This window comes from Pseudochaenichthys georgianus, chromosome 5 (assembly GCF_902827115.2).
Source record: "Pseudochaenichthys georgianus chromosome 5, fPseGeo1.2, whole genome shotgun sequence".
In the NCBI taxonomy this organism is placed as follows: Eukaryota; Metazoa; Chordata; class Actinopteri; order Perciformes; family Channichthyidae; genus Pseudochaenichthys; species Pseudochaenichthys georgianus.
In genome coordinates, this window is record NC_047507.1 from 33,268,586 (window position 1) to 33,295,336 (window position 26,751).

The following is a 26,751-nucleotide window of genomic DNA, read 5'->3' on the forward strand; positions in this document are numbered from 1 at the left end:
ACTATAGTTATAATATTTAAAATAATATAGGAATACTACAAAGATCTAGATAGTATTACTATTGAAATATTATAGGGCTACTATAGCTAGTAAAATGGCACTACAGAAAAGACTATAGTAATACGATAGCTGGTGAAAAATACTATAGAACTCTACAAACTTAATATAGGATACTATACAACTCTTATAGTAAACTATAGTAATACTATAGTTCATTTTCGTAAGGGCTATACGATCCGCCTCCTTGCTGCGGACTGCAGCCAGAGCCATCTCGGGCAAACGGAAAAAATCATGTCAAAAACGGAAACCATGATTCTTAATTAGACCAATTAAATGTACTTTGATTAAATGACACAGTTGTTGCACTTTTTTCAGTGCGCCTCCTGTTGACCTGAGAAATATTTCCTCCGAGACACTCGTGCTGCCTCGACATGTCTGTCAAATCTGCGCCTGTGGTACTGTGGTGAAGGAACAGTCTGACCTTTGATTAAATACTCATTGTTCACTGTCAGTCAGATCGGTTTCCAGACCTGGCAACCCCATCGTCGGGACAAGAATTCAGACAATGTACTGATACAAATCACAACACATCCATTTTTTTTACATTTCTTGCTGTTAAATAAATTCAGTAGGCCTACATGTTCTAATGTTAGGTTTGTATGTGTTCATGTTTTTTTTATCTACTACAATCGATGGTCCAGCCCATGTGCACTCCCCTCAGTTTTGTAATCCATTCAAGGTGGGTGTGGTCGACTCGACATTCCTGCGGATCAGTTGCAACAAATTCTCATTAAAACCGGAAATCCTTCAAATTAAGAGCCTGAAGTAATTTCAATGTTGTTCCATTATTCAACCTTTATTTAAATCTGCTGGAGTTTTTGAGGGCTTTTCTTTCCAATGAATTATAAACAATACAATACAATGTCCCCTGTGTAATTTCATAATTGTATACTTTCATATTTGTATTTAATAATATTTTTCTATTTTCTATTAAAGTACTTTTTTTGTAATGCACATAACACCAAGGCATATTCAATTATTTTGTTCCAGTAGCAGTGTCAACCATTACACGAGTTAAACATGTTTAAAAGATACAATACACATATAATAAAAAATAAATTAACATTGCCAGTAAGTAGATATAGTAAGAATACAAATGTAATTCAAATTGACACTAGCAGCAAGTTTATACAAATTCACAATAGAAAATACTTATATCCCCAGAGTATCTAAATAATACACAATATAAAGAAATATTAAATAAATTGAGTAGGCTACTATACAGTATACAGTATACAGTCTAGGCTAGAGGAATATATAGAAATAAACTATTGACACAAATATCATATCTGTAGTTGTTTCAAAAATATATATCAGGCTAAGTACAATAGGTAATTGTGAATAGTTAAACATATTTGTAATTTAGTAAATGGAAATGGAAAAAAAAAGAGGAAGAATCTGACAAGTCAATTATGTGTGACTTTTATTTTCAAAGGGTGATACCGGAAGTTGTGTTGCGGTTTGGTCATTTTATGTGAGCAACATCTTGAAGCAGGGGAGAGAAGGAACAGCGGAGAGTGTCTGCAGTTATTGACACAGTATAATAATAATACTGGTTAACAGCGGCAGCAGCAGCATGAGCAGCGCAGGTAAGAACAGACACAGGCACCACATTAGCCGGGTCTTTTTACCGCAACTTCTACTGTGTTTTATCGATTTTAAATGTATATATGGTGGATTTAAACCCGGTGTCTTGAGGGTAGAGTTTTCTTTTGGCCTGTGCTTCTGTGATGTGTCTACACTTGGAACAAATTCGATATGCCGTTACATTTCTATTAATAACGTTTTTGTAGAATCTAACCAGCCTTTAAGACTTGTTTCCAATAACATATATGGAATTATTATTTTCTAAAAGGGATTTGTTTAAAAAAAAGAGGTGTGGTGTGGAGTTGCATTTATCAGAGTCCATTTGGTGGCTCCAGATTGACGAGAGCCTATCCTCCTCTGGATGATGACTGTGCACTACTTACAACTGTATTCAGATAAAAACACTATATTATGGACACATAGGCATAGCACATTGAAGTTAGATTGCGTGCCATTATTTATAAAATAATGTAGACAGATATGCAGCAAAGTGGATGTAAATGTGAATATGGACACCAATTAACATGAATACAGTAATCTTCTTTCCCTCCTCTACTTCCTCCTTTTCCTGAATCCCTTCCTCACTTTCACCATATCTTTATTCTCTTTTTCTTTATGTCCTCCATTCGTGCCCTACCTCTCCCACATACCTTATCCCCTTCCTATACCTCCTCTTTCCCTGTCCACTTACCTGTCCTCCCCCTCCTTCCTTTCTCTACCTGCGACACCACACCTTCAAAATCTCCTCCTTCCATTTTTTACTTCCTCCTCAGCTTCTCTCCCCCACCCTTTGTTATTTGTTACTTCCTCTTCTATAGCTAGTTTCTGACTTCCTCATCTCATTGTCTACCTTTACCTCATCCTTTTTCTTAACTGGTTCTTTACTTCCTCTTTTTAAAGTCTTCCTCTCATTCTCTGCCTCCTCCTCCTCCTCCCTTATCTAATTTCCACCTTCTGACTTCACTCCTTCTACAACAAGCCTAACATATTTCCTTCTCTACTTCTTCATGCCACCTATCTTATAGCTTGTCCCTATTCTCCCATTCTCTCCTTCCTCCTCATAATTTCTCCTTCCTCTTTTCCTTTTCAAACACCTGTCCTTATCCAACGCTTCCTCTCCTACCTCTTCACTTGATTCTCTACTCTTTAACATCTCTTTATTTCCCTTCTGAGCCAGTGGCGCCTCCAGACATTTTTCATAGCGGTGGGGCCACTGGAAATCTTGGGGTGCCCACCAAAACCAAGAATGTAATTGTTGTAAAAGTATAGACTAGATGAAAACAATGGCAAAGAGAATCACCTACTGATATACTTTGGTTTCTTATTTTACATTTTCTAATACTATTCATCTGAAGTGAATATGATACGGATAGTTAACATTTTACTTCAAACAACATTTAAAAGAACCTTGTTTTGTGTTATGTATATATGTGTTGGTGATTTATTGTTTTGTTTTTTATTAGTGCTGTCAAAATTATCGCGTTAACGGCGGTAATTAATTTTTTGAATTAATTGCGTTAAAATATTTAACGCATTTAACGAATGTGCAGAATGGCCCGCCCCATACGTGCCACTAGTGGCAGCGCCAGGGTATGGCTGGGGTAGGCTACACCCATACCAAGAAATGGCTTAGCCCCACCATGAAAAATGATGTTAAAGTAAGCAAAATTAAGTCTGCCAACTCGCGCGGAGTAAATTGCACAGACAGCAGTTAGTAAGATTGATTTCAGTAGCCACGGTTTTGAAAACTTTTGTCACGTAGTGATCGTCTTCTCAATAGAACATCTTTGATAACGGCGTGGTGTTGTTGCAGGAAGTCCCGACGGAGAATACTTTTGCTGTAGTACAAGGGTGCACATAACTGGTACGCAGGGTATGTGCCTAATCTGAAATGCCTACCGTCACTTGTGTCATAAAGCGCATTTGCGTACCAACGTCGGTCTGTATAACGGACTTGTGCCAAAACTACGCCAACCGGCTGCGGAGGGAGACTCCCCCCTTCACTGGAGAACTGCGCTAAAACAGCTGATCACAACGTTCACACTCTGTGGTCACGAAGTACTCCACTAGCGCCCCCCCCCCCCCCCCCCCCTCTGTCGACTTTCCTGAAGTACTCCCCCGTTGATAGAAATCAACACGTAATGAATTAAGACCCCACGGTTTGATGATTGATAGTAGTGTGTGTGGGTTGTCTTTCATTTTGACACGCAGACAAATGTTATAATAAACATAGATACTGTATGTTAAATGGATATATCCGCCTTCTTTCATTTATCTTTCCATTCCCACAACAATATACATAAATAAATGACATATTTTGGACATAGTTCGAATAGTGATTAATCATGATTAATTAATTTTTAAGCTGTGATTAATCTGATTACAAATGTTAATCGTTTGACAGCCCTATTTTTTATATATGCTAGTTGTTCTTTCCTTTTTAAAAAGACAAATACAGCTTAATTTAAACAAGTTCCTTTATTGTAAGGCACACAATGTTCAGCATTCTCAACAAATAGCCTACAATACACAACAGCAACACAACATGTTCTTCAGTTATATGTCTCTAGGTTATAAATTGTTTTAGACTGAACAAAGCTGTTTGTGTCACACTGGGATCAAAGATGATTGACATCCATCCATCTTCTCCCGCTTATCCGTGGTCGGGTCGCGGGGGTAGCAGTTCCAGCAGAGAGCCCCAAACTTTCTTTTCCCTGGCGACATCAACCAGCTCTGACTGGGGGATCCCAAGGCGCTCCCAGGCCAGCGAAGAGATATAATCCCTCCACCTGATTGACATGACTTTATTAAATCAAGTTTTAAAACATCCATCCATCCATCCATCCATCCATCCATCCACTCCCGTTTATCCGTGGTCGGGTCGCGGGGGTAGCAGTTCCAGCAGAGAGCCCCAAACTTTCTTTTCCCTGATAGTCATGTTTTAAAACATGACTATTTTATTTCAACAGGACCCAAAAACACAAGGGCAGGGTTTCCCACAAATAGACTATACTTGGGCGGGCCGCCCAGGTATATTAACGGCCGCCCAAGTATATTTCGCGACCCATTTAGTTTTTCTTTAGTTTTTTATATAAAAAAAAAATTATTCGTCCGTGACCACGACGCCATCTGCGATCGATTAAATTGTGGACAATGATCCCTCGCTCCCTTGCTCTGATCTCGCCTCCTTCTGGCCTGTTAAGTGGTCTGCCTCACACAGGGTTACTGGCTGTCCACATGATGTGGCCTGCCGACATGGCCACTGTCATAGAGATCATAAATCAAAGCCCTTGATTGGTCTCTGTGTGTCATTCAAGCTCGGGATAACCTCAGCTCAGGTGAGGTAAAGGACTCTCTGAGTGTTTAGATAGTTAACTTAGTCTAAGTTCTCAGTGGGTCTCAAATGGTGTGGTCACCATATATGGAAACACATATTTCCATTTGAGAGGGTAGTGATTGGTCTAATGGATAGTGAGGTGGGCTGAAGATTGGAAGGCTGTGAGTTCAAATCCCGCCAGGAACACCACCCTTGAGTAAGGCACTTAGCCCTTAGTTACTCCAGGGAGAATGTCCCTGTAATCGGTCATTATAAGTCGCTTTGGATAAAAGCGTCAGCTAAATGAAATGTAATGTTATTAGTACAATATGCATGAAAAAATAAATAAAAAGTTAACTTGGTGAAAAAAGGTAAGATACCCTTTTAAAACTTGTTGAGAGAAAACTAGTCTTTGCTGCTGCCTCAAAGAGGAGCAGGGGGGAGAGGAGGGAGACAGGAGAGGCTGATTCAGGAGCACAGACACACTCACAACTATAAATGAACCAAAAATAAATTAATAAACAAGTTTCAGTGTTTTTGTCATATTGGAAATGGTATGTTATTGGTTATGGCCATGATTTTATGATTATTGAAATGTATACAGTTCTGTTTAATATAGGTGTTTCCATAGATCTAGTCTCTTTATTTTCCCCTCATAATGCACCAGATTGTTGCATTTAACTCCAAAATAAAATAAAAAATCTTACCGGGGGGGCATGCCCCTGGACCCCCCTAGAGGATTTGAGGTCGACCCCCACTGAAAATCACATGGATAGGTTCCTAAATACATTTATAAATACATTAATTTTTTTAAATAGTAACCCATTTCCATATGTTCATGTGTGGGTAGTAGATTTAAACTATAGGGCTATCATTATGGGCCCTGCCTGTACCTGTTCGCTCTGCCACCGCGTGAAGGGTCTGCTAACAAGCGACCAACAGAAAGGTTCATGTTAATGTTGTAGCACGTCACCTCAACCCCCCCCCCCCCCCCCCCCCCCCCAAGTATATTTCAGATCTGTGGGAAACACTGAAGGGGTATAACATGGTAAATACATACTGTTATTGAACACAAACACACCATCTATTATTGACCTTCATAGCAAATTCAAAACATTATAAATGATACAAAACACCACCTTTTAGTATTAGACAGAAAATAGGTGACGAGACATATTTCTATTTTTTTTAGATTAGGCCACTGTGGTGAGAGTAATACATATAGCTTGTATTCCATTTGTTTTGAAAATGTATATTTATACTTTATAAACAAACTGGTTACCCTTTTTTTAAATTAGCATACAGAAGATTATGAAAACAAACTTGACTAATAGTCGGCTCATAACCTCAGAACACAGAAGAGGAAAAACTGCATAGATTCTCGTTTCATTTTGAAGGAGCTGCAGACCTAAAGTGTGTAGAATACTTAAATGATTACAAAGGTCACAATCACATTAATAAAACTGTATTTAGGTTTTAGTTTCACTTTTACAAAACAGAGTTCCACATGTACTTTCTAGCATGGCCATATCCTCACTAGCCCTATGCTTCTGCTCCCCTGCCAGCTCTATCTCTCCTTTACTCATCTTCTTCTTAAAATAAGAAGAAATGTCTGTTGACTTTCTCTTCATTTTCTGCAAATTGACATTACACACAGCAGTGATTAATAGTAGCCTACGCATTACACCAGCCCAGCATACCGACATCAGCTAACGTTAGCTTAGCAAGCTAAACTAACGCTAACTAGGATAGCCGCCAAAGTGTGTTGACAGACGAATTATACCTGAAGTCAAGCCAGCCTTTACTGAGCCCCGAGCATGTTTTCCAGGTCTTCCAGCGTTTTTCTCGTTTTAATGCCATTGAACACACATTTTGATTAGAATAACAGCTAAAGGTAAGCATATTCCGTTTTTTGCTACCTAAAGCTAACACACTAAAACCTAAAGTGTTGTGGGGCTTAACAGGCAACTAACGTATACGACTTACCTTCTAGAAGTCTGGTGGATTTTTGTCAAGTCAGTAGAAAGAAACGTTTTGCTGCAACCTTCTGCTGTCTGCGCGAGTATCAGAGTGGTGCGCGCGAGTATCAGAGTGGTGCGCGCGAGTATCAGAGTGGTGTGCCGAGTATCAGAGTGTTACCATGGTAGCAGTGGGAGAGGGAGGGGCTGCAGTATGAGCGTTGGAAGCTCAAATCAAGCGACCTTGATTAGTGTAGTGTATTTGTTGTTAAATATCAGATAAATTACTACGCATACGTGACTGGGGAGGCGGTGTGTGTGGTGGGGGGGGCCAACAAATATATCAGGGTGGCCATGGCCCCCCCCCTGCTGGCGCCACTGTTCTGAGCCTGTCCTATACCTCCCCTTTTCCTTACATACACATGCTGTTTCCTAACCCCTTGTTTCCTTCTATATAACCTCCTTCTCTACCCCCTCTTTCCCTCCAACTTTTTTTTTACAAGCATAAGTTTCACTTAACTTTTTTATTTCAATTCCAACCTTGGTGATTCACTGTTTTCCACGTTCATAAAGCCCATATAAAAAAACACCATCACTCACATGCATTTCCAAACATTTGGACTACCTATGTTGCAAATGTATTATCTTTTCGATTTACACACGGCATCTATTGCACGTCTGTCCGTCCTGGGAGAGGGATCCCTCCTCTGTTGCTCTCCCTGAGGTTTCTCCCATTTTTCCCTTAAACTGTGGGTTTTCTCTGGAAGTTTTTCCTTGTACGATGTGAGGGTCTAAGGACAGAGGGTGTCGTATTGTCATACTGATATTCTGTACAAACTGTGAAGTCCACTGAGACAAATGTAAGATTTGTGATATTGGGCTATATAAATAAACATTGATTGATTGATTGACCATCAGAGCACTGTGCAAAGTGCTCTTACAGTACTCTGCTGTACAGTAAACTTTAGTTTCCCCACAGCAGACACACATTAATAACAGCTGCTGGCGCATCATTAATGGATATTGTTTTTAACATTTATATTTGATTAGACATTTTCCAAAAAACAAAACCATACGGACAAGGACATGGCTCTCAAACATCACAAATTATAGGACAGGACAATAACATGAAGGGTGGGGGGTAGGGGGATTACAGTGTCAGTTACATTTTATGTATGAATATGGAATTGTATTTATACATGATTTGCTTCATAATATAGATACACTTCATTGTTTCCTCATTATTATTTTTTTTATAATCGATAAATAAATAAATATATATTATATATATATACACACACCTCTTCCTTTTCTGATTAATTTACCTATTCATCCATTCAGTTTATTTCTCTTTATTTATTAATATATTATTAGTCAGCCATTTTGAAAAATGTGCGTTTCTCATGCATTTTAAGCACATTTTAGCAAAGTCCTCCTAGGGAAATGTTCCAAAAAATTCCAATCCAGCACAAATTCTGCCCATATCCAATGTAATGCTAAATTGTGAAGAAATTAGTTGCTAGCTGAATCGAGGACCTCGTAAGCTAACGGAGAATATACCTTTTTGGACCATTTATATGTCAGATAAGCTACTGAAACCTGCCTGTCTGCCTCGTACATCAACGCTCACAAACACACAGACACACCTACACGTTCTACAACACACACCTACACGTTCTACAACAAACACAAACAGCTCCTAAAGCATATAATAAATATAAATATTAGGCTACAGCCCTTGTATTTATTAAGTGAAGCACCATATGGTTTCATGAAAAATCTCCTAAAGCCTACAAATAAACACACCCCCCCCCCCCCTCCCCCACACAAACACTTTCTCTGTCTATAAGGCTTACAGTTACATTGTTCAATCATGCTTTAGCAACCATGTCTTTATTATGATCTCTTGTTTTCTCTGTGATTACCACAATTCTGGAGAAATGGATCTGCTGGGGAACGACCCTTACTTTGAAAAGTGCACGGCAAATCAGAAGGACAGAGCTGCCACCTGAGGTGCTGGATAAAGCAAGCCTGAACAGCACTCAGGAACATCATCCACCCAAACCTCCACTGACTACAGTACATACGTATGAGTGTAGACGTGTAGAGCTCATCACTGCTGTCACTTCAGCCTTACATACTTTTACTTATAATTAAAACATTACATCTGTGTGCCATATAGTACTTGTCATTTTGCATATACTGTATATACTTATTACATTGTCTTTATTTGAAATACTGTCTACACTTAATCTACAACTTCTCTCATATTATTGAATCTACATTGTGGTTGTTATATATTTATCTGTTATCTTGCACTTCTTTGCGTCTTAGGTTTACATTTTAATTGTTGGTGTAACGGACTGCGGAGCTGAGCAAAACACACACTAACAGTTAGACCAAACACACTTGGCTATTCCATCTACCTCTGGAACTAGCTAAACTAGTTATAAATATGTGTATTCTTCACTGTCGGCATATCGCTACCTGGTTGATGCAGGAAAAATGGTACCAACACAGTTGGCGCACATGCCTAAGATTTCCTGGTCAGAAACAAAGGAACGCAAAGTCAGGTAAACAATTTAGAGGGATGACAAATGGCTCATTTCGGAGGACTGAGGGGGGGGACCAGCAACCCTCCCCGACAGGCGCACGGACGCGAGGGCCCGCTCATCACTGCGCGCACAAGTGCGACCGCAGTTTTAATTATAATTATTATATTTGTTATTGGCAGCCGAGATGGTTTGAGTCCAGGAAAGCCCTTATCTTATCCCATCCCAAAGCCTGTTGTCTGGCTTAACCAAATATAACCGGGAGAAAGCAGCTTCTTCCATACTTAAGATGTTTAGGAAGTCCTCCAGCCATCTCTTTAATGGATATTGTAATTGCAGTCGCATTCTCAAAGCACTGCAGTCTCTTTTCCTAAGTCCTTTTGAATTCTCCTATCCACTATTCCTTAAGCCTGTGACGTTTCACACAGAGGTCAAGGAATAGTGGATAGGAAAAGACGCTAGGAGCTGATTTTTGGACAATTCTACTACAACCATAGTCCTGTCACACCTCTTTCTTTCCTTCTTTCACCTTCATTACCATCTCCTTACCTCCTCATCTCCTTTCCTTCTCTATGTCGTTCTTTCCTTTCATACCTCTTTCTCTCAACCTCCTTTTCTTTCCCACACCCTTTTCTCCCTTTCTGGCCAGGCTAGTTGTCTCCCCCTGTCTGTATACTGTTATACAGACACAAGAGAGCAATCTTCTCATCTAACTCGTACAGAAACAAATGTGTAATTTTCCAAACTGTCCAAAACTATTCCTTCCCCTGCTCACTCATGCTGCATCCAGTCAGGTGTTTCCACTTTCTGATTTCCTGTTGTTTATTCCAGCGTTTCCCCCCCCCTCTGCACCCCCGGCCAACATGTTTGGCACCGTGCCCGGCTATGAAGGCATGGCAGCAGCAGCAGGAGGAGGTAAGAGGAGTCCAATCCACACCTTTTCTCATGAATTTCATTGTGTTGCAACTACTTGCAGTGTGTCTTTGTTTGTGCAGGAGGTTACCTGCCCCCTCCTATGCCCCTGCAGCCTGTGGCCCCGCCCCAGCCCAGCCCCGAGCCTGAGGACTGGAGGTAAGACCGACACCACCAGCCAATCATATAATGCTCGTATCACTGAGCATTTGGTAGATAAAATAGTTCAAACCATGATTTACAGAATTTACAGTGCTGCTTTGGACAATAAGCTTTTTTATTAATGGCCATCAATTGAAATGTCATCACTCTTTTTACCATGATGCAAACAAATGTATCTTGATTACTTAACCCGTAAAATGAAATTACGGGCCAAAAGTTTTATTTACAAGTAAGCATAGGACACCAAACCAACTGTCTGCCGCATCTACACACACACACACACACACATACACATACACATACACATACACATACACACACACACACACACTGTACCACACACACCTACAGCTCCTAAAGCATATCATATATATCAGGCTACAGCCATTGTGTATTTTATTATGTGAAGCACTAAATGGTTTTAGAAAAATATCGACTCTTTGTAGATATCTACTAAACTAAAGAAAATAAAGAGAGTAGGCCTGTTATACTGGTTGATATATATTATACACACTGCTCTGCTTTCTGCACGGACCTCACAGCTGTTCTCTCTGTAAACATTGCATCGCAATGAAAGCAGTTAATAAAATAATATCCAGGGGATGCATGCAGAGCTGTCATTGGCTAGATAAGTCCGGCCGTGCGTCGCGACTCTTTTAAACATCACTGTTGCCGGAAATGCATCCGTGGAGGAACCATCAGTGTTTCCTCGATTATAGCTCCTCCAGAGAGCCTCCTCGATGGCGATGCTCGATCCTCGATGTGCATTTAGAGAAATGAGATGTCCTCAACATGGTGCTCTGAAATCCATTTCCGGGTCACTACCGGAGGACCGAGGAGGGGGAATTAGAGGATGAGAAACCTTCTAAGGCTGCACAATTGTTGTCAAATTGTTTCAATTGAAATGTGAGTAATGCAATATTCAAGTTGCAGGAAGCACAATATTTGTTAATGGATAAATATGTGGTAAAATAGATTATTTTGAATGATGTATTGTGGAGAAATATTCCGGCATATTAATCGTATTCTACAGATTTAACAAACCACATTAACTTACTTCCTAAAACTCACACAATGTTAATAGTAATATATTTTTCAATAAGAGATTAAATGAGAATAATAATGCAAAAATTATCAATCCAGCAAATTGAAACTAGCTACATCCTCCATAAATAATCTCTTCTCTTTTTGAGACTAATATATATTTGTATGCATGGTCCTTGTTTAATAAATACACAATAATAATGATGTGATTCTGTCTGTCTGTCTGTCTGTCTGTGTGTGTAGCATCCCATCTCTGTCTGAGGATGATGCCCGTGATGCGTTCAAGGATTATGCGTCGTCTCACTGCTGCTACAATAAAGGTCCTGCCAGCGATGGAGTCATCACCAAAATGGAGCCGCACGACACGTACAGGGTGAAGTGATGTTCAAACTGTTTATGTTGCTGTTGACTGCTGCTATTGGTGGTGTGTTTGTTGCTTTAAGCTAAGGAAGGCGGGTTTTATTTGCAACATTGGGCAAACTCCTCATAAAAATATTTCAGCAAATTGCAATTGTAGTGGTCTGAGAGAAAATAGGAGTTTGACACCTCCTCTGGTTGTCAAGCTTTAGAAATCTAGCCCATAATTGCAGACTTTTCCCAAACAGAGACCATTTCAAATACCAATTGGCTGTAATACAAATGCAAATGCTTACTGTGTAAGGAAAGCATATATGCCTGATTTGAGGGAGATTTAGGACGGAGGGTGAAGATGCAGGAGGATCTTCAAAAGCAGGAGTGTTCTTTTGTCAGTAGTCTGACTTCACTTCACAGCAGTCTGTCAACAATTTAATGATGTCACTCTGGAGACTCTCACATGACTGTCATGTGACCTGAGGCACTCTCATGTGACACTTAATTGTAATAAACAATAATGGTGTAAATATTTTGTGATGATGAAGCCTCCTGATACCTTTTTAATTGTTTTTAGCGTCAGGTAGTGTGTCTTCCAAGCACTGCCAAAACACAGGAAGCGTACACTCGGTAGTGTGCCTGAATGGTAAATGGACTGTACATATAGCGCTTTATCCAGTCTTTTAAGACCCCTCAAAGCGCTTTACATACGACATGTCGTTCACCCATTCACACCCATTCATACAGAGCAGTGTACCTTACTATAGGAACTAAGTAACATTCATACACATTCACACACCGTTAGCCATCGGGAGCAACTCAGGGTTAAGTATCTTGCCCAAGGATACATCGACATGTTGACTGCATGGGCTGGGATCGAACCCACAACCTTCTGGTTGAAAGACGACCGCACTCCCTCGCAGCCACAGTTGCCCACGATGAATGCCATCGTGTGTGTCAACCAAAGAGGATTAATATGCTGCTAATCTGCTTCTTTTACGATGTAGACATTGTGTTCGACTAAAGGTTTAAAATGTCTCACAGTGGCCCCCACTATAATACCTCCACACACCCCTCCTTATTCAACCTGCATTCGTTATTAGCAGTTCCCGGTTGGTATTAACCCTTGCATGGTTTGAAAAATATTGATTACTTGGATAATAAATAAAACTTAAAATAATACATCTTATGCAAGTTCAGAAGAGTGTTTTTTTTAATTTGTTTTAATCAAATATATGGATGTTTATATGCAGATACTGTTATAAGTGTAAGTCACCAATTGAAAAAAAGTAAGATCATAACGTCGGGTTACGTATTGTAACCCTTGTATATTAGCACAGGCTCCGCCCTCTACTGGACTCTATGGGTACTACCTTATCATGCAAGCATTCACGTACTGAGATGTCTATGGACGTAGCCGGCCCCGGGGCGGGCCTACCTGAATGCGTGTGCATCTCACTTCCGTATAAAAGGAGGCCTCGCCTCCTGACCATCATCCTACACCACTCTTCAGCGAGCGGTATAGGACAGACAGTGCCTCCAAGGTAGAGGGCTCCGCCTGTGCTAATATACGTAACCCGACGTTATATCTCTCACAGGCTCCGCCCTCTACTGGACTCTATGGGTACAGTGGGCGGAGCCCCGATGTATGCACGCACTGTCGTCCAGCACACCGTTCCACCTCACTGTCCCTGACCAGCTTTAGCAGCCACTGCGCCTCACTCACCTCTCCCTCGGTTGTAACCGTAGAGAAGTCTGGGCTGCGGTCGATGGAGCACACCCTGACGCGCTTGCCTTGTGAAAAAACGTGTGCTCGAAAAAAACAGTGTGGATAGTAGTATGGAGGGCTCTACCCCTCCTGCTCCCAGGCCGGCGAGGGGAGCCCTGAAAAGGGCCCAGAGCACCCCACGTCCCCCGCGACCCTCCGGAGAAACGTAAGGGCATTTTACGCCCGGGGAGAGGGTCAGATGCCCACTGACCAACAGCCCCCCTCCTCACCAGTCCTGTGTTGCCCCAGCAAGCACAGGTGTTGAGAAAGAGCCAGACATGTCCAAGAGATAACACTTTATGAAGGGGCCTGGCGTTGACCAAGACGCCGGCGTGCATATATCCTCCGTACTCGCACCGTTGAATAAGGCTGTTGATGCAGCCACAGCTCGTGTGGAGTGCGCACGGACCCCCGTGGGACAGGCTCTCCCTGCCTGCTCGTAGGCGTGTGCAATGCATTCGCAGGTTGAGGTTGGCTCCCCTGTTCTCCAGTCCCGGGATATGCAAGGCTCTCAGAGATAACACCACCTCTGATGCCCATAACCACAGCCTCTCCGCTGTGGCCAACAAGGCGGCGGGGCGGACTCCGCCCAGCCTGTTGATATAAGCCACTGTGGTGCTGTTGTCGCTCCTGACCAATACATGTCTCCCTTGAATTAGGGGCATGAAATGCTGGAGGACTAACACTACCGCCCATAGCTCTAGGAGGTTGATGTGTCGTGTTTCCGTTAGAGACCAGCGCCCTCCGCTATAGCCCTCTTCAGGCAGGTCTCTCCCCATCCTGTTCTGGACGTGTCCGTGAACACTGATGTAGGAGGTTACCCGCCCCAGTGGAGACCCCCTCCGGAGGTGCCCGGGAGACCCCCAGAACCGGAGGTTGCCCTCCACTGAGGGAGGGATGGTCACCAGCCGCTGTTTGTGCCTCTTGGGATCCAAACGCAGGCTGGAGAACCACCTCTGCAGGCGGCGCATATGCAGTAACCCCAACAGGACCACAACGTGAACAGCCGCCATGAGACCCAGAGTCTGCATGACACTTAAAGCTTTCACTGTCGCCCCCTGTCGCAGCCTGTGAACTGCCCGGAGAAGGGACGCACGTCAGCTCTCTGACAGGGTGGCGCGTAGCGCGCCTGCATCGAGCACCACACCCAAATACAACGCCTGTTGGTGAGGTATGGGGGTGCTCTTTTTCCAGTTGATTGCAAAGCCTAATTTGGTTAGGTGTGTGTGATCAACTGTGCTGTGCAAAACATTGCCTGTTCCGGGGACCCAGCCATGAATATGAGGTCGTCTATGTAAAAGAAAACTCTCATGCCATGGGTGCGCAGTGGTTGAAGCGCTGTGGCCACACATTTGCTGAATGTGCGTGGGGATAGGGAGTAGCCGAACGGGAGTCTGTTGTACTCGTAGGCTATCCCTTGAAAGGCAAAACGCAGATACTTCCTGTGCTCTGGCACAATCTCCACATGAAAGTATGCGTCTTTCAGGTCGATGGTGGTCAACCAATTGCCCGGTTGCACCAGCCTCATTAACTGTTTTATGGTTAACATGCAAAATTTCCTGCGGCAAATGTGAAGATTCAGGCTGCGCAAATCGAGAATAGGTCTTCTTGGGAACCAGGAAGTACATGGAATAAAACCCCCTTTCTCTGTGCTGAGGATGCACAACAGACACTGCCTGTTTCTGCACCAGGGCCTGAATCTCTGCTGAGAGGAAACTCATCTCCTCCTGGGAGGACAGAATTACCTCTCGCATGCCTCTGAATGGAGGTGGGATGCTGCAAAACTGGAGTGAATAACCCCGTTTCAGCATCCTGTCCATCCGCTCTGATAGTACACAGCTGAGTATCCATTCCCCATAATATTGAGTTAATGGACAAGCCCTCAGCTGTGGGGCCGCAGCTACAAAGCTGTGATACTCTCTGGTGACCCGTTCCGCCGCAAAAACCCCTGTGAAGGGTAGATTTGCCCATGGAGGGTCGACACAGAAAGGGCCGATTATTTATTGAGGTCCCTGAACGCACCGCCATGCGCTCCTGAGAGAGCTTAGGCTCCGCCATAATGCATCTCGTACGGTACGTCCACACAGCAGCTTTTCAAAAATCTTGAAAATCTTGGTGCTGGGCGTGTCTGAAAGCTTGGGGATGTTTTGCGAGCAACGCGACCAACAACCAATCACATGAATCTCCCGCCCCCGACATACAAAGCAAAAAAAAACGGGGATTTTTTGCGAGCAATATATATATATATATATAAACTCCCCAAACAGGCGAAAACCTACCAGTTTCACCCACTGTCTCTGCCACCTCCCTCCATGCCTGGTTCCTCCGGTTTGTATCCCATTAATAGTTCTGGTCGTAAAGAACCGGGTGATTTGCTACCGTAATTTCTCGTTTGGAATATGAGGAAATTAACTGCGGTCTGGTTCTCCCTGCTTACACGCGGTTTGATTGGCTAGCCCTTCTACTGTCAGATTTGCATAAACGTGATTTTGATTGGCTGACGCTTCCAGCTCAGCTTCAAAAGTTGAACATTGCTCAACTTTTGAATCCTGGAAATCTTCGCTTCGCTCCCCCACAATGCAGTTCGGCGAAAAGCGAGGCAAAGTGACGTCATCCCCATTCAAAGTCAATGGGCAGAGAAGTGTTTCTTCAGAGAAGATTCGTCTAAAGCTGATGTGTGGACGTACCGTTACCACTATGGTAAACTGCATTAATTGGAGCCTTTATTTTAAGCGCAGTGTGTTCCCTAACCATAATGCACCTACCAACAAGCCCCTGCACCCGCATAGCGCTTCTATAGCACTTCCTGCGGTTTATCTCTCTCATCTGCGCATGCAGATCTCTTTTTTGGGCAGTGCGGTGAGTCCCAGCCACACATGACGAGACGCCACTGTGGCTAAGGACATCACCCGCCCAGCTGCGGTGGCTACTCCATGGATCAGATTATTCATCTGACATATGCAGCGGTCCGGATAATCTTCCCCGTCCTGAGACGGGAGAGCGGGGGCGTCTGCTCGAGGAGTAATCAAGGAGACGCCCAACACACCCAGATTATTGGCCGCAGCCGCCATCTGTGCACCGAGCTTGAACATTTTATCCAAATATTCCAAAGCCTCCCGGTTCCGCGGCAGCGGGGGCAGAGGTTTCTTCCCCTCCACCCAACCAGCTGATCGTGGCAACACATGGGCCGCCAGGCTCTCATCGAGGGGGGGCACGCCTCCCTCGCCTCCACACACTGCCAGATGTCTGGCAATGGAGGCGAGACAAAGGCCGGCTGCGCCGGAACCACCGGGCCGTAAAACCCCTGCCTAAGGCGGTTTATAGGCCTCGGTGGCAGCGGTGTGGGGAGCGATAATCCTACATGCTCCGCTGCCTGGGTCATCACCGCTGGAAAGTCCAGACGCGCAGACCTGAGTGCTGGGCCCTCCTGGACATCCGAACCGGGGGTGTCGGAAAAGGAGATGTCGTCATCCTCCTCCTCCACGAAGTCGACCACTCGGTCCCTTGGAAGGACGAACTCGAATGGCACGTCCTCCAGATCGTCCATGTCCACCACCTCGAGGTCCTCCTCTTCCTCTACGTGCACCTGCGGGCTGAACTTCTTCACGAAGTGCTCCGCACGATGCCGGCGGTTCAGCATCGGGATCGAACGGCAGGCAACGCAGGCCGATGTCTGGCCTATTCCCTGCTCGGCATGATCCTGTCCTAGGCACTGGAAACACTGACAATGCAGATCTGCTCCCGCAATCAGGCCAGGGCACGACGGGCAATTACGATGCTCCAGGAGAGGCTCCATTTTCAAAATACTCTCGCTTTCTTCCTTTCTCTCAAAATAGTACGTCTCGGACTCAGTGCTAGGCTATCACCTCCACTCGCTGAAGAGTAAAGGATGATGGTCAGGAGGCGAGGCCTCCTTTTATACGGAAGTGAGATGCGCACGCATTCAGGTAGGCCCGCCCCTGGGCCGGCTACGTCCATAGAAATCTCAGTAGGTGAATGCTTGCATGATAAGGTAGTACCCATAGAGTCCAGTAGAGGGTGGAGCCTGTGAGAGATATAACCAAGTAATTTGTTATAAATTTCAGTTTTGTTAAATAGATTGATAACATTGAAACCATTGCTATGATTGTTAGTAATTTGATGAGTGGTACTTTCTTTTTTGTTGCAACAATAACATCTCTAAGTAAAATTGTATTGAGGTTGTACATTCAGTGTTTGTTAAAGTGTGCTTTCTGCTCTGTAGTATCGACTGGAGACGTATACTGAGTCCAGGTCAACTGAGTGGGCCACCAAACCTCATGAAGGTAAACACACACACACACACACACACGTTTGTGCAACCTGAACATAACTCTGAGCACAAAAGGTCCACTAGTTGCTTTCCTATTTTGTACGTTTCATTGTGTGTAAATCAGTGGGTTTCATCCGTTTTAAAGAGAAAGGCAGTTCGATTTTCTAGGATTTTCTTTCATCTTAGAAAGCAGGAAGAAAGGGTTTGGTTAATGGACAATTTGTGGTGACTTTATTGGTTGGTCACACACACTAACACACACTTCGTAGTGCATCATGAGGTCACCACTTAAGATGAGCTGTTGTTCAGGATGTTTAACCACCAATTGAATTGGGTTACTTATAAACCTTAAAACCTGGTCTGAACTTTAAAACAACTCTTTGAAGAAGTGAGTTAAAGTGGCAATAAGCTAACATTCCCATCCCCTCTATCGGTATTAATGTGGCTGCCTTTATCACAAAGACAAAGGGATCACTTCCTGTTTTACCAATGGCGAAAGATGTAGACTCTTAGGGAAAAAGCAAGACATTTATTTTATGCTGCAAGTGCCAGCTAGCTCTTTTCCTTTGTGCCGTAAATCAGAATACTGACCTGGTGACGGACAGAATTGACTGCTGAAGTCGAGGGTTATAGAAATCGAATCTCAATGTTAACTTTAAGTAGCATCACTCTGCCAGCAGCTGTTTTTTGATTGACAGGTTAGTATAACGTCTCTCTTGTGTGACCCACAGGTGAGCCGGCTGACTTCTACACTCAGACCGCCCCCCGACCCTGGGAGGTCCCGGCCACCGCCCCGAATCTCTTCACCAATCACACGGAGGAGATCCGCGTGCCCTACACCTCCTCCGTCAAGGTGATTAGTTAACACAAGCTGTCCTTCAAAGATAGCCATATTGCTACGTTTACCTACAAACAGCTGACCTGTGCAATACTTCATTAGTACACACTGCCATGTCGGGTATTGTTGTCTCAATTCCATGCGGCACCTGTGCCTTCTCAGGAAGTGACGATCAGCGCTGTTGGCTCGTTTTTTCGCCTCAGAAAAAAAAAACCTCATTAGGCGGGATTCTCAGCTGAGCACTGAAGGGATGTTGCTATAACTAATGTGACAACATGATGTCAAAATGCAGACGAAAAGGAGAACAGTGGAATCACAGACGGGCAGATGAAGCATAGAGAAGATCAAATAAAAAGCATGCAAAACCGAAAAATAAAATGAATCTAAAATGAATGACAGTGTAAAGTCAGTGTTTGCCTATAGCAGCGGTCCGGGGCCCACCTGCGGCCCGTTGTCTATTTTAAATTGGCCCTCAGCAAATTCAAAAATAATGCTTTTCTTATATTGTACTTCTCAAATATATATCCAAACATATATTACACATTAGTATTCACTTGTAAATAAGCCCAGTTAATACATTCAGTCAAAGTTGAAATTTGTTTCTAGCAAATCTTAGTTGATACCAAAAGCCCAATAACTTATTTGCATAACAAGCTTGAAATATACTCTTCCTATTTCCCCTTATTGTAATCAATTTGACGTTCCTGTTTTAAGGAATGAGCGGCCAACACTTTTTGTAACAAAATAAATGAAACCCTATGGAGAGCTGTGATGTAGGCTGTTGGTTTTTTCAAAGCATATTCAAGTATCAAGCATAATGTACCTACATTTGATTGATTTTGCTAACTTATAACTTAACTTATGAGGCAATACACATCAGTTCTAGCTAGCTAGTGGCCCAGCCCTTTGCATGTTTTTCTGTCTGTGGCCCTCAGTGAAAAAACGTTGGACACCCCTGGCCTATAGTAGGCCTATATATCAGCAGTACATGGTACGCAATGGACATACTATTGGTTTTGAGTACTTAAAATATTCTTAAGCGTACTAACTAGCATGTTGGTATGGAATTTGGTTTACAGGCCAACCTCAAAGTTTTTATGTATTTTAGCTGATACCTGACAGCCAATCAGAGAGCTGGATTCTGATGTGGAGAATTCAGTGGGACTCCAACAGTAAAGTTATTTTTAACTGTGTGTATATGTTTGCGTGTGTTTTTTTTTTTTTAGGACTGCAACAGCTGCCATTCCACAGGGACGATGCCGTGTGATGAGTGTCATGGAGATGGATCTGTAAGAAGCCTTCCAACCAGTCAATCATTAACCCATCAGCTACAATAAACTACAAAGTGATTGAACTGACCTAATGTGGATTAATTGTTCATGTTAATATTTCTGTGTGTGTGCAGAAAGTCTGCTGGGTGTGTAACGGCTCTGGGAAGAGAGACGAGAAGAGCTGCACTCAATGTGACGCTTCAGGCAAAGAAAGGTCCTGAGGGGGGGTTGGGAAGTCCAGCTGCTTGTGACACTTAAATTAAAAATCCATGTTCCCCTCTTAGATTTTTAGAGACTAAAATAGGTAAAACTATCCAGGGTTTTCAAAATGACAGACACAAATAAACAGCTACCTTATAAATAATACAACAGCAGACAGCTGGAGAATCTGTTGACCCTGCATACAAATCGTGTTTTAGTCCGTGAAACCCCTGAGTCAAATGTTTAATTTGTGATATTGGCCGATATAAATACAATTTAATCAATGTTTTAAAGACAATTGCAACCATAATAATGATCTCCTATGATACCTGGAAGAGGCAAATCTCAAACACACAGTGTGAAGACAGAAAATCGCCATTTCACTATAACTTTATTTGGACAGAAATGGAAAGTTCCTTCAATTGTAATTTGTTATCCAATCAACAAAAGTGAAATCAATCAAAAAGCGAATTTTATTTGAAAAATCATCAGAAAGTTAGTGAACTAGGACACGAAACGCAGCGGTATGGCCCCTTTAAATGACACAGTCAGTACACTTTGGGAAGATTGAAAAGAAGATTGTGAAACTTGTCTCATATCTGACTGTGTGTTTATGTTCGTGTGTAGGTGTGATAAGTGTGATTCTAGAGGAACGAAGGAGTGTGAAACCTGTAAAGGAAAACGACAACTGCTGACCTACATCCAGCTCAAAGTGGAGTGGTGAGTACTGATACAACTTTGATATGGGTCCTTGAACAGATTCCTGGAGTCTTTGAAGAACAGTCCTTAAAGAGCTTTGCAGCTGCCTTAAAGAGTTTCAAGGGGTCCTTGATCATGTTTCATGGTTTCTAGGAGTGACGGTGAAAGTTCAAATGGTCATTGAGGAAGATGTGAAGGGTTTTGGCGGTCCTTGAGGAGGTTCCCTGAGATTGAAGATGTTCTGGTGGTCTTTGATGTAGTTCTGTGGGGTCTTATAAAGATCCAGATGGTTGTTGTTGGTTCCAGAGGTCCTTCATGATGTTTCATAGTCCTTTAGGACGTTTTTGATAGTTTTAAAGAGTGTTTAGCAGTTCTTTAGGAGATTGTCTAAAGTGTTGATGTTTTATCGGGTATAGTAGTTAGGGTTAGTTAGTGGTTGGATGTTCAGGAGGTCTTTGAGGAAGGAGGAGGTTAAGAAGACAAACTATTTAGCGTCAATAAACTGCCTTTTTAGATACTGTCTGAGCTAAATCTTTTATTTTACTTCTGTCATGATATAATAAGGAGGATGCATTGATTTTCATAGTTTGGGATATGTTAGCAATTAGCAAAACAATTTGAAATCATCAGTTTAAAACGAGTACAGGAGCATGTATGTGCCCTATTAGGTAAACATGAGAAAATGTCTCACTATAATGATATTTAAATGTACTTTGGCTCAAGTTTAAACCCTGATTTTAAAGAATGCGTGATTTTTGCCGTTTCAGACACATTATCAAGAGTCGGAGTGTCTGAGATTTGGCTTAACAGTCTATTATAAACATATTACAGCAGCCGAGATTAAACTTCTAAATGTATGCCATATGGATGAACACAGATTAAAAAGCCACACTTTTTACTAGTAAGACACGTGGGTTAAGAGGGTCTAATTGGTCCTGATGAGGTTCCCTGTTTGAAAAGCAGCACAGACAGATTGTTTAATGCCATACATTCTGACCCAAGGTCGCTTCAGTTCACTGTAGTTTGAAATTCAAATAATTTGTAGGCAGTTGTGTGCGGCTCTTTAGTAACCTCTGGCTGCGTAAAGACAAACCTACACCATGTGAATTTAAATTAATACATACTGTACTCTGTATCCGGTTCAAATAACTGATAACATCATGTGTACAAAGCATATAGCTCCCTTAGTGCGTGTGTGTTTGTGTGTGGAAACATGTTTGTTTATATATGTGTATCTGTGTTCAGGACTAACAATGTGGAGGACCACGTGGTGCGGCAGGACTCTGGTCTGGAGGCCGATGATCTTCGTTCAGTGACCGGGAAGGAGCTGTTTAAGAACAACCAGTACCTGGTACGCAACACACACATTTACACACATTACAGCATATTTCATAATATCCTGAAGGAAACTCTGACTCCATATCTGACTTCCTTCATTATGGTGTTCAGTATATAAGTATAAAGACATGGTACGGTGTTTTTTTCCTCTGTAAGTTTACCGTGTTTTTGCACAATACATCTTATACTACATTATGCTCACACATTAACATCTACATTTCTGATGTTACTGACGTATGCACTATATATTCGTTGTTATTTCTTTACTTTATTACAATAAATACTTTAAATACTTTAATTTACCAGCATCTTTTTTATCGTTTCCCTTTGTCGTTTCCCTAGGAGCAGCGTTATGAAACATGTACAACATAAACAAAAGTGCAGTTATCTCTTCAGACAGGTGTAGCAGAGCTAAAAGGAAATGTTTCCTTTAGATTGTGCTACAGGAATGTTCATGTGTTGATTAAAGAATGTTGCTATTGTTAGCTGTGTGTTTTATTGTCAGTGTGTAAACCTCTCTCTCTGGCTCCTCTCAGCTCTACCCGCTGCTCGGCTTCCCCAACCCGGCCATCTCTGAGGCCTCTGAGAAAATGGTCCGAGAACACCAAAGCAAGTATGCTCAGAACGCCAGGATCCTGCAGCAGGTAAGTCATCAGACTGCGAGAAAAAATATTATCTCTCTTCTTTAGAGTCAGGTGAAAATATGGATATCCGTGTCATCATGTGTGTCCAGAGCAGAGATGGGCATTGCCATTTAAATCATAGATTGTCATTATTTTCTACTGTCATCTTGTAACCAACATCATTACCAGATCTACTACTAAATGTTCATTCTTTTTTTAAGATTTTAACCTTTTTAAAATGTCCATTTGTTTAAATAATGTCACTCTTTGACTAAAAGGAAACACAACAATTTATTAAAGCTATAGTTACCTGCTAGTGTATGCATTGTCATATATACTTTTTTAAATATATATTCATATCTGTAAGGTCGATGCAAGTTTATTTATACAGAACATTTATACAAGGCAATTCAAAGTGCTTTAGAAAAATAATGTACAAGAGTGAAAACATATTGTAAAAGGAACAAATTATAAAATTACAATTTAAATGCATTTTAAAACTTTCATTTAGAACCCAAAACAAGATACAATAGAATAAGAAAGATATAAGTTAGAGTGTAATTAGAGATATGAAAAACTTTGTGTTCACCTATTATGCAAAATCTACTTTTTCATTTATTGTATACATCAACATGTGTCCCCCTCTGTGTTAAGAGATTCAGGAAAAAAATGTTTCTCTCTTTTTGTCCTGATCCATTTATATAAAAACCTGTCTGAAAATGAGCTGGTCAGGTTTTGGCCACTTTATGATGTCATCTCGCAGAGGGGCGTGGCCTGCAGCATCATTAGCATTTAAAGATACAGACACTGAATCAGCACTTTTGAAACAGAGGGGTTTATGGCATGCAACAATGATCTGTTTGGTATTTCAGCCAAACACTTCAGTGATATCTTGTTTATATATCTGAGACCTGTAATATATTGTTGAAAAAGAGTGTAATATGGTACCTTTTTAATAAATATGAATGAATGCAGATTCCTTGTATGTGTACACAAACTTTCGGAAGTTCAACATTTTAATTCTCAGTTTAGAGAATTTGAAGTTGACCATATTCAGACTTTTGCTTTAACATCTCTGTCTCTGCCTGTCTCTCTCCGTCTCAGAGGCAGACAGTGGAGCTGATCCCCATCACTAAGGTGAAGTACAAGTGGAAAAGTGACTCTCACAAGTACTACGTCTACGGCAACGAGCGTACGGTGGACTGCGACAAATACCCTGCAACCTGCTGCTGTGTCATCCAGTAGACACACAAACACACAAACACACACACAAACACACACACACACACACACACACACACACACACACACACACACACACACACACACACACACACACAAACTGTTATTCTGTTTCTTTTTAAACCTTTAACAAATCTCTCCTCAAACGTTCAAGATTTTTCTGGTGGTTCCCACATGTGGCCGGGTCCCACTTTTGCATAAACCTGTATTTTGTGTATGCTTAAACACGCACAAATGTTTTCCTGTAATAAAGAATGCATTTTTAAAATATTATCTCAAATTAATTCAATAGTTAAACTTCAGTATGTAACGTTTTACACAAAAAGGAAGGGATAATTAACCTTATCGGTATGGCATTGAGTATTTACATTTGTGTTATAGTTAATATTAAAAAGTACTCAACACTAACTTAATGCTCCTGTAGGGACTCCATTTATTAGTTTTTTTGTGTTTCCATAACTATTCTGACTCTACCTCCTGCTCAGAGTTAGTGAGGCTCCACCAGGTGTTCTAATAAGAAAACAAACATAATTTAATCATTTATATTGAGATTTTATTTATAGAGATTTTAAAACGATAACTAAATTGTCGATAACAAATAAAATAATTGTTCTACATTCAAACCACACTTTGGTATCCCTTTTTTTTTTGTCCCTGTATGGATACCTGTGTGGACCAACACGACCACCAACCAAAGACATGCCAGTATGTACCATGTAGTGTCCTCAGTATTGCATTGAAAGTGCATATGTCCAAATCATTGCTGTTTCAAGAACAATCAACAGTTTTGACCAAAAAAAGACTGCATCATATTTACATATGTGGGATCTGTGTATTTTAACAAAAACAGAAACCGGCTCACCTGGTCTCTACTTCTCTTTTTCTACCTGTGGGTTAATGTTTCATGAAAGTAAAAAGGTGTTGATGGCCAAATGTATCTGCATGTGCTCATGAATATTTGATGCTTTGTGATATACTTGTAGCTTATTTTGAGAGCAAGCATGGTGTTATGTTTACAGCTGACTGTCTGTCTTGTCTTCAGCTGACATTCACTACAGGATGAAATGTACAAGTTGTCCCTTTTTAAACTGCCTTCCTGTCTTACACCAGAGCTCCTGCAGAGGGTGCTTTGATGATGTATCTGTGACGAATAGGACAATGCCACTTCATGTTTACAGCTGCAACCAGGCTTATGCAAAAAAACTGCAATTCTTTACATGACCCCCATGCCAAGATGCTTACCTTTACAGCAGTAGTAAAAATGTTAACAGCCTGGAACAAAAAAAGTGTTGGTCTCTATAGCTTATTTCTCATCTTTTTATATCATTTATTTAAATTATATTAAGGCTTAAGATGACAAATCATGTCAAACCACAGACTTTATTTCAGGCATCTAACCAAAAACACATTAACAACCAGAAGCCGTAGAATGCTAACTTGTTTCCAGCTTTTAGGACTCCTAGATACCTGCACCTCTCTATTAGGGGTGTGGATGCTTTGAGTGACAGGTGCTATCTCAGGTCGCTAACCGCTGCTGTGTGACCCGGGCTGCCTTAATACACAAACAATGCCTGGTTTTAGATTAGCCTGGCAGTTATAGGTGGTGGCACTGCCAAGATGGCTACCTCAGAAACCAATTGGTGACGTTGCAGGGACTACGTCCATTTTTATGCAGTCTATGGTTTTAATCTTAATCTATCGTTGAAATATATGTTAATTTACTAAATAATCAATTCCTTCCATCTTGCATTTTATAATATCAATGTTGCTTATTGTTTATCGTTAAGGGTTTAAGTTATACTCCTTCTTTTCAATAGAAAAACACTTCAGCAGTCGACTGTTTATTTCATGAAGACAACCTTAATGTGACTTTGTCTAAACTCAAATGCTGATGTGATGTGACAAACTTTATTGCGTGTAATGTTAATGCCTTAAACATTACTGTGACTAACACAGCTCTGCTTCTAACCTGATGGACCTGATATAGCTATAACTCTTGTTAGTACTCAATAATACTCTGTTACAGTAGATTATTAATCGTCGGTGACCAGGGCCGTATCCAGGATTTCCTAAATACCGAGGTCCAAACATGTTTGGGGGATACCCCCCGAGATTTTTGGGATTTTCATGATCTAGTTAGGTGCTTTTTAAGTCCTATGGGGGGTCACAAATTGGATAATATATTGATTTCAAACCATGTCAGTGGACTGCAGCATACATTATTTTGAATCAGTTGATTGTTACTATTAATGATCTGGACATGCAGAAGAGGCTAAAATGATCACAACACATTGTCAACATTAATTTTCCATGTCTCTCTCCTTTCCATAACCTGCCCCCTCTCTTCCATCTTCTTTATTCTCCTTCTTCCTGTTCATTACTCTCTCTGTCCTCTACTCTTTCTCTTTGTTCAATCTTTCCCTCGTTGTTCACTTTTTGTTCCTTCTCACTTTTTGCTCCTGCCAGTGAATTAAAAGCAATTCAGCCATTTAGTTCATTTCACTTGTTCGTTTGCATTATTTTGTTTATTTAAATCTG

The 26,751-nt window shown here is 41.7% G+C and overlaps 1 protein-coding gene across 1 annotated transcript; it reads left to right on the forward strand.

The window, feature by feature from the left end:
• Nucleotides 1–1,516: 1,516 nt before the first annotated feature.
• On the forward strand, nucleotides 1,517–26,710 carry LOC117446617 (protein SSUH2 homolog). Its single transcript, XM_034082912.2, has 12 exons — nucleotides 1,517–1,649; nucleotides 10,305–10,388; nucleotides 10,469–10,544; nucleotides 11,835–11,964; nucleotides 17,954–18,014; nucleotides 18,733–18,854; nucleotides 20,066–20,128; nucleotides 20,245–20,324; nucleotides 20,939–21,031; nucleotides 22,256–22,361; nucleotides 22,885–22,992; nucleotides 24,076–26,710. Exons 1-12 carry the CDS (start codon nucleotides 1,637–1,639, stop codon nucleotides 24,214–24,216), a joined length of 1,077 nt encoding a protein of 358 aa, XP_033938803.1. The 5' UTR covers nucleotides 1,517–1,636; the 3' UTR covers nucleotides 24,217–26,710.
• The last annotated feature ends 41 nt before the right edge of the window (nucleotides 26,711–26,751 follow it).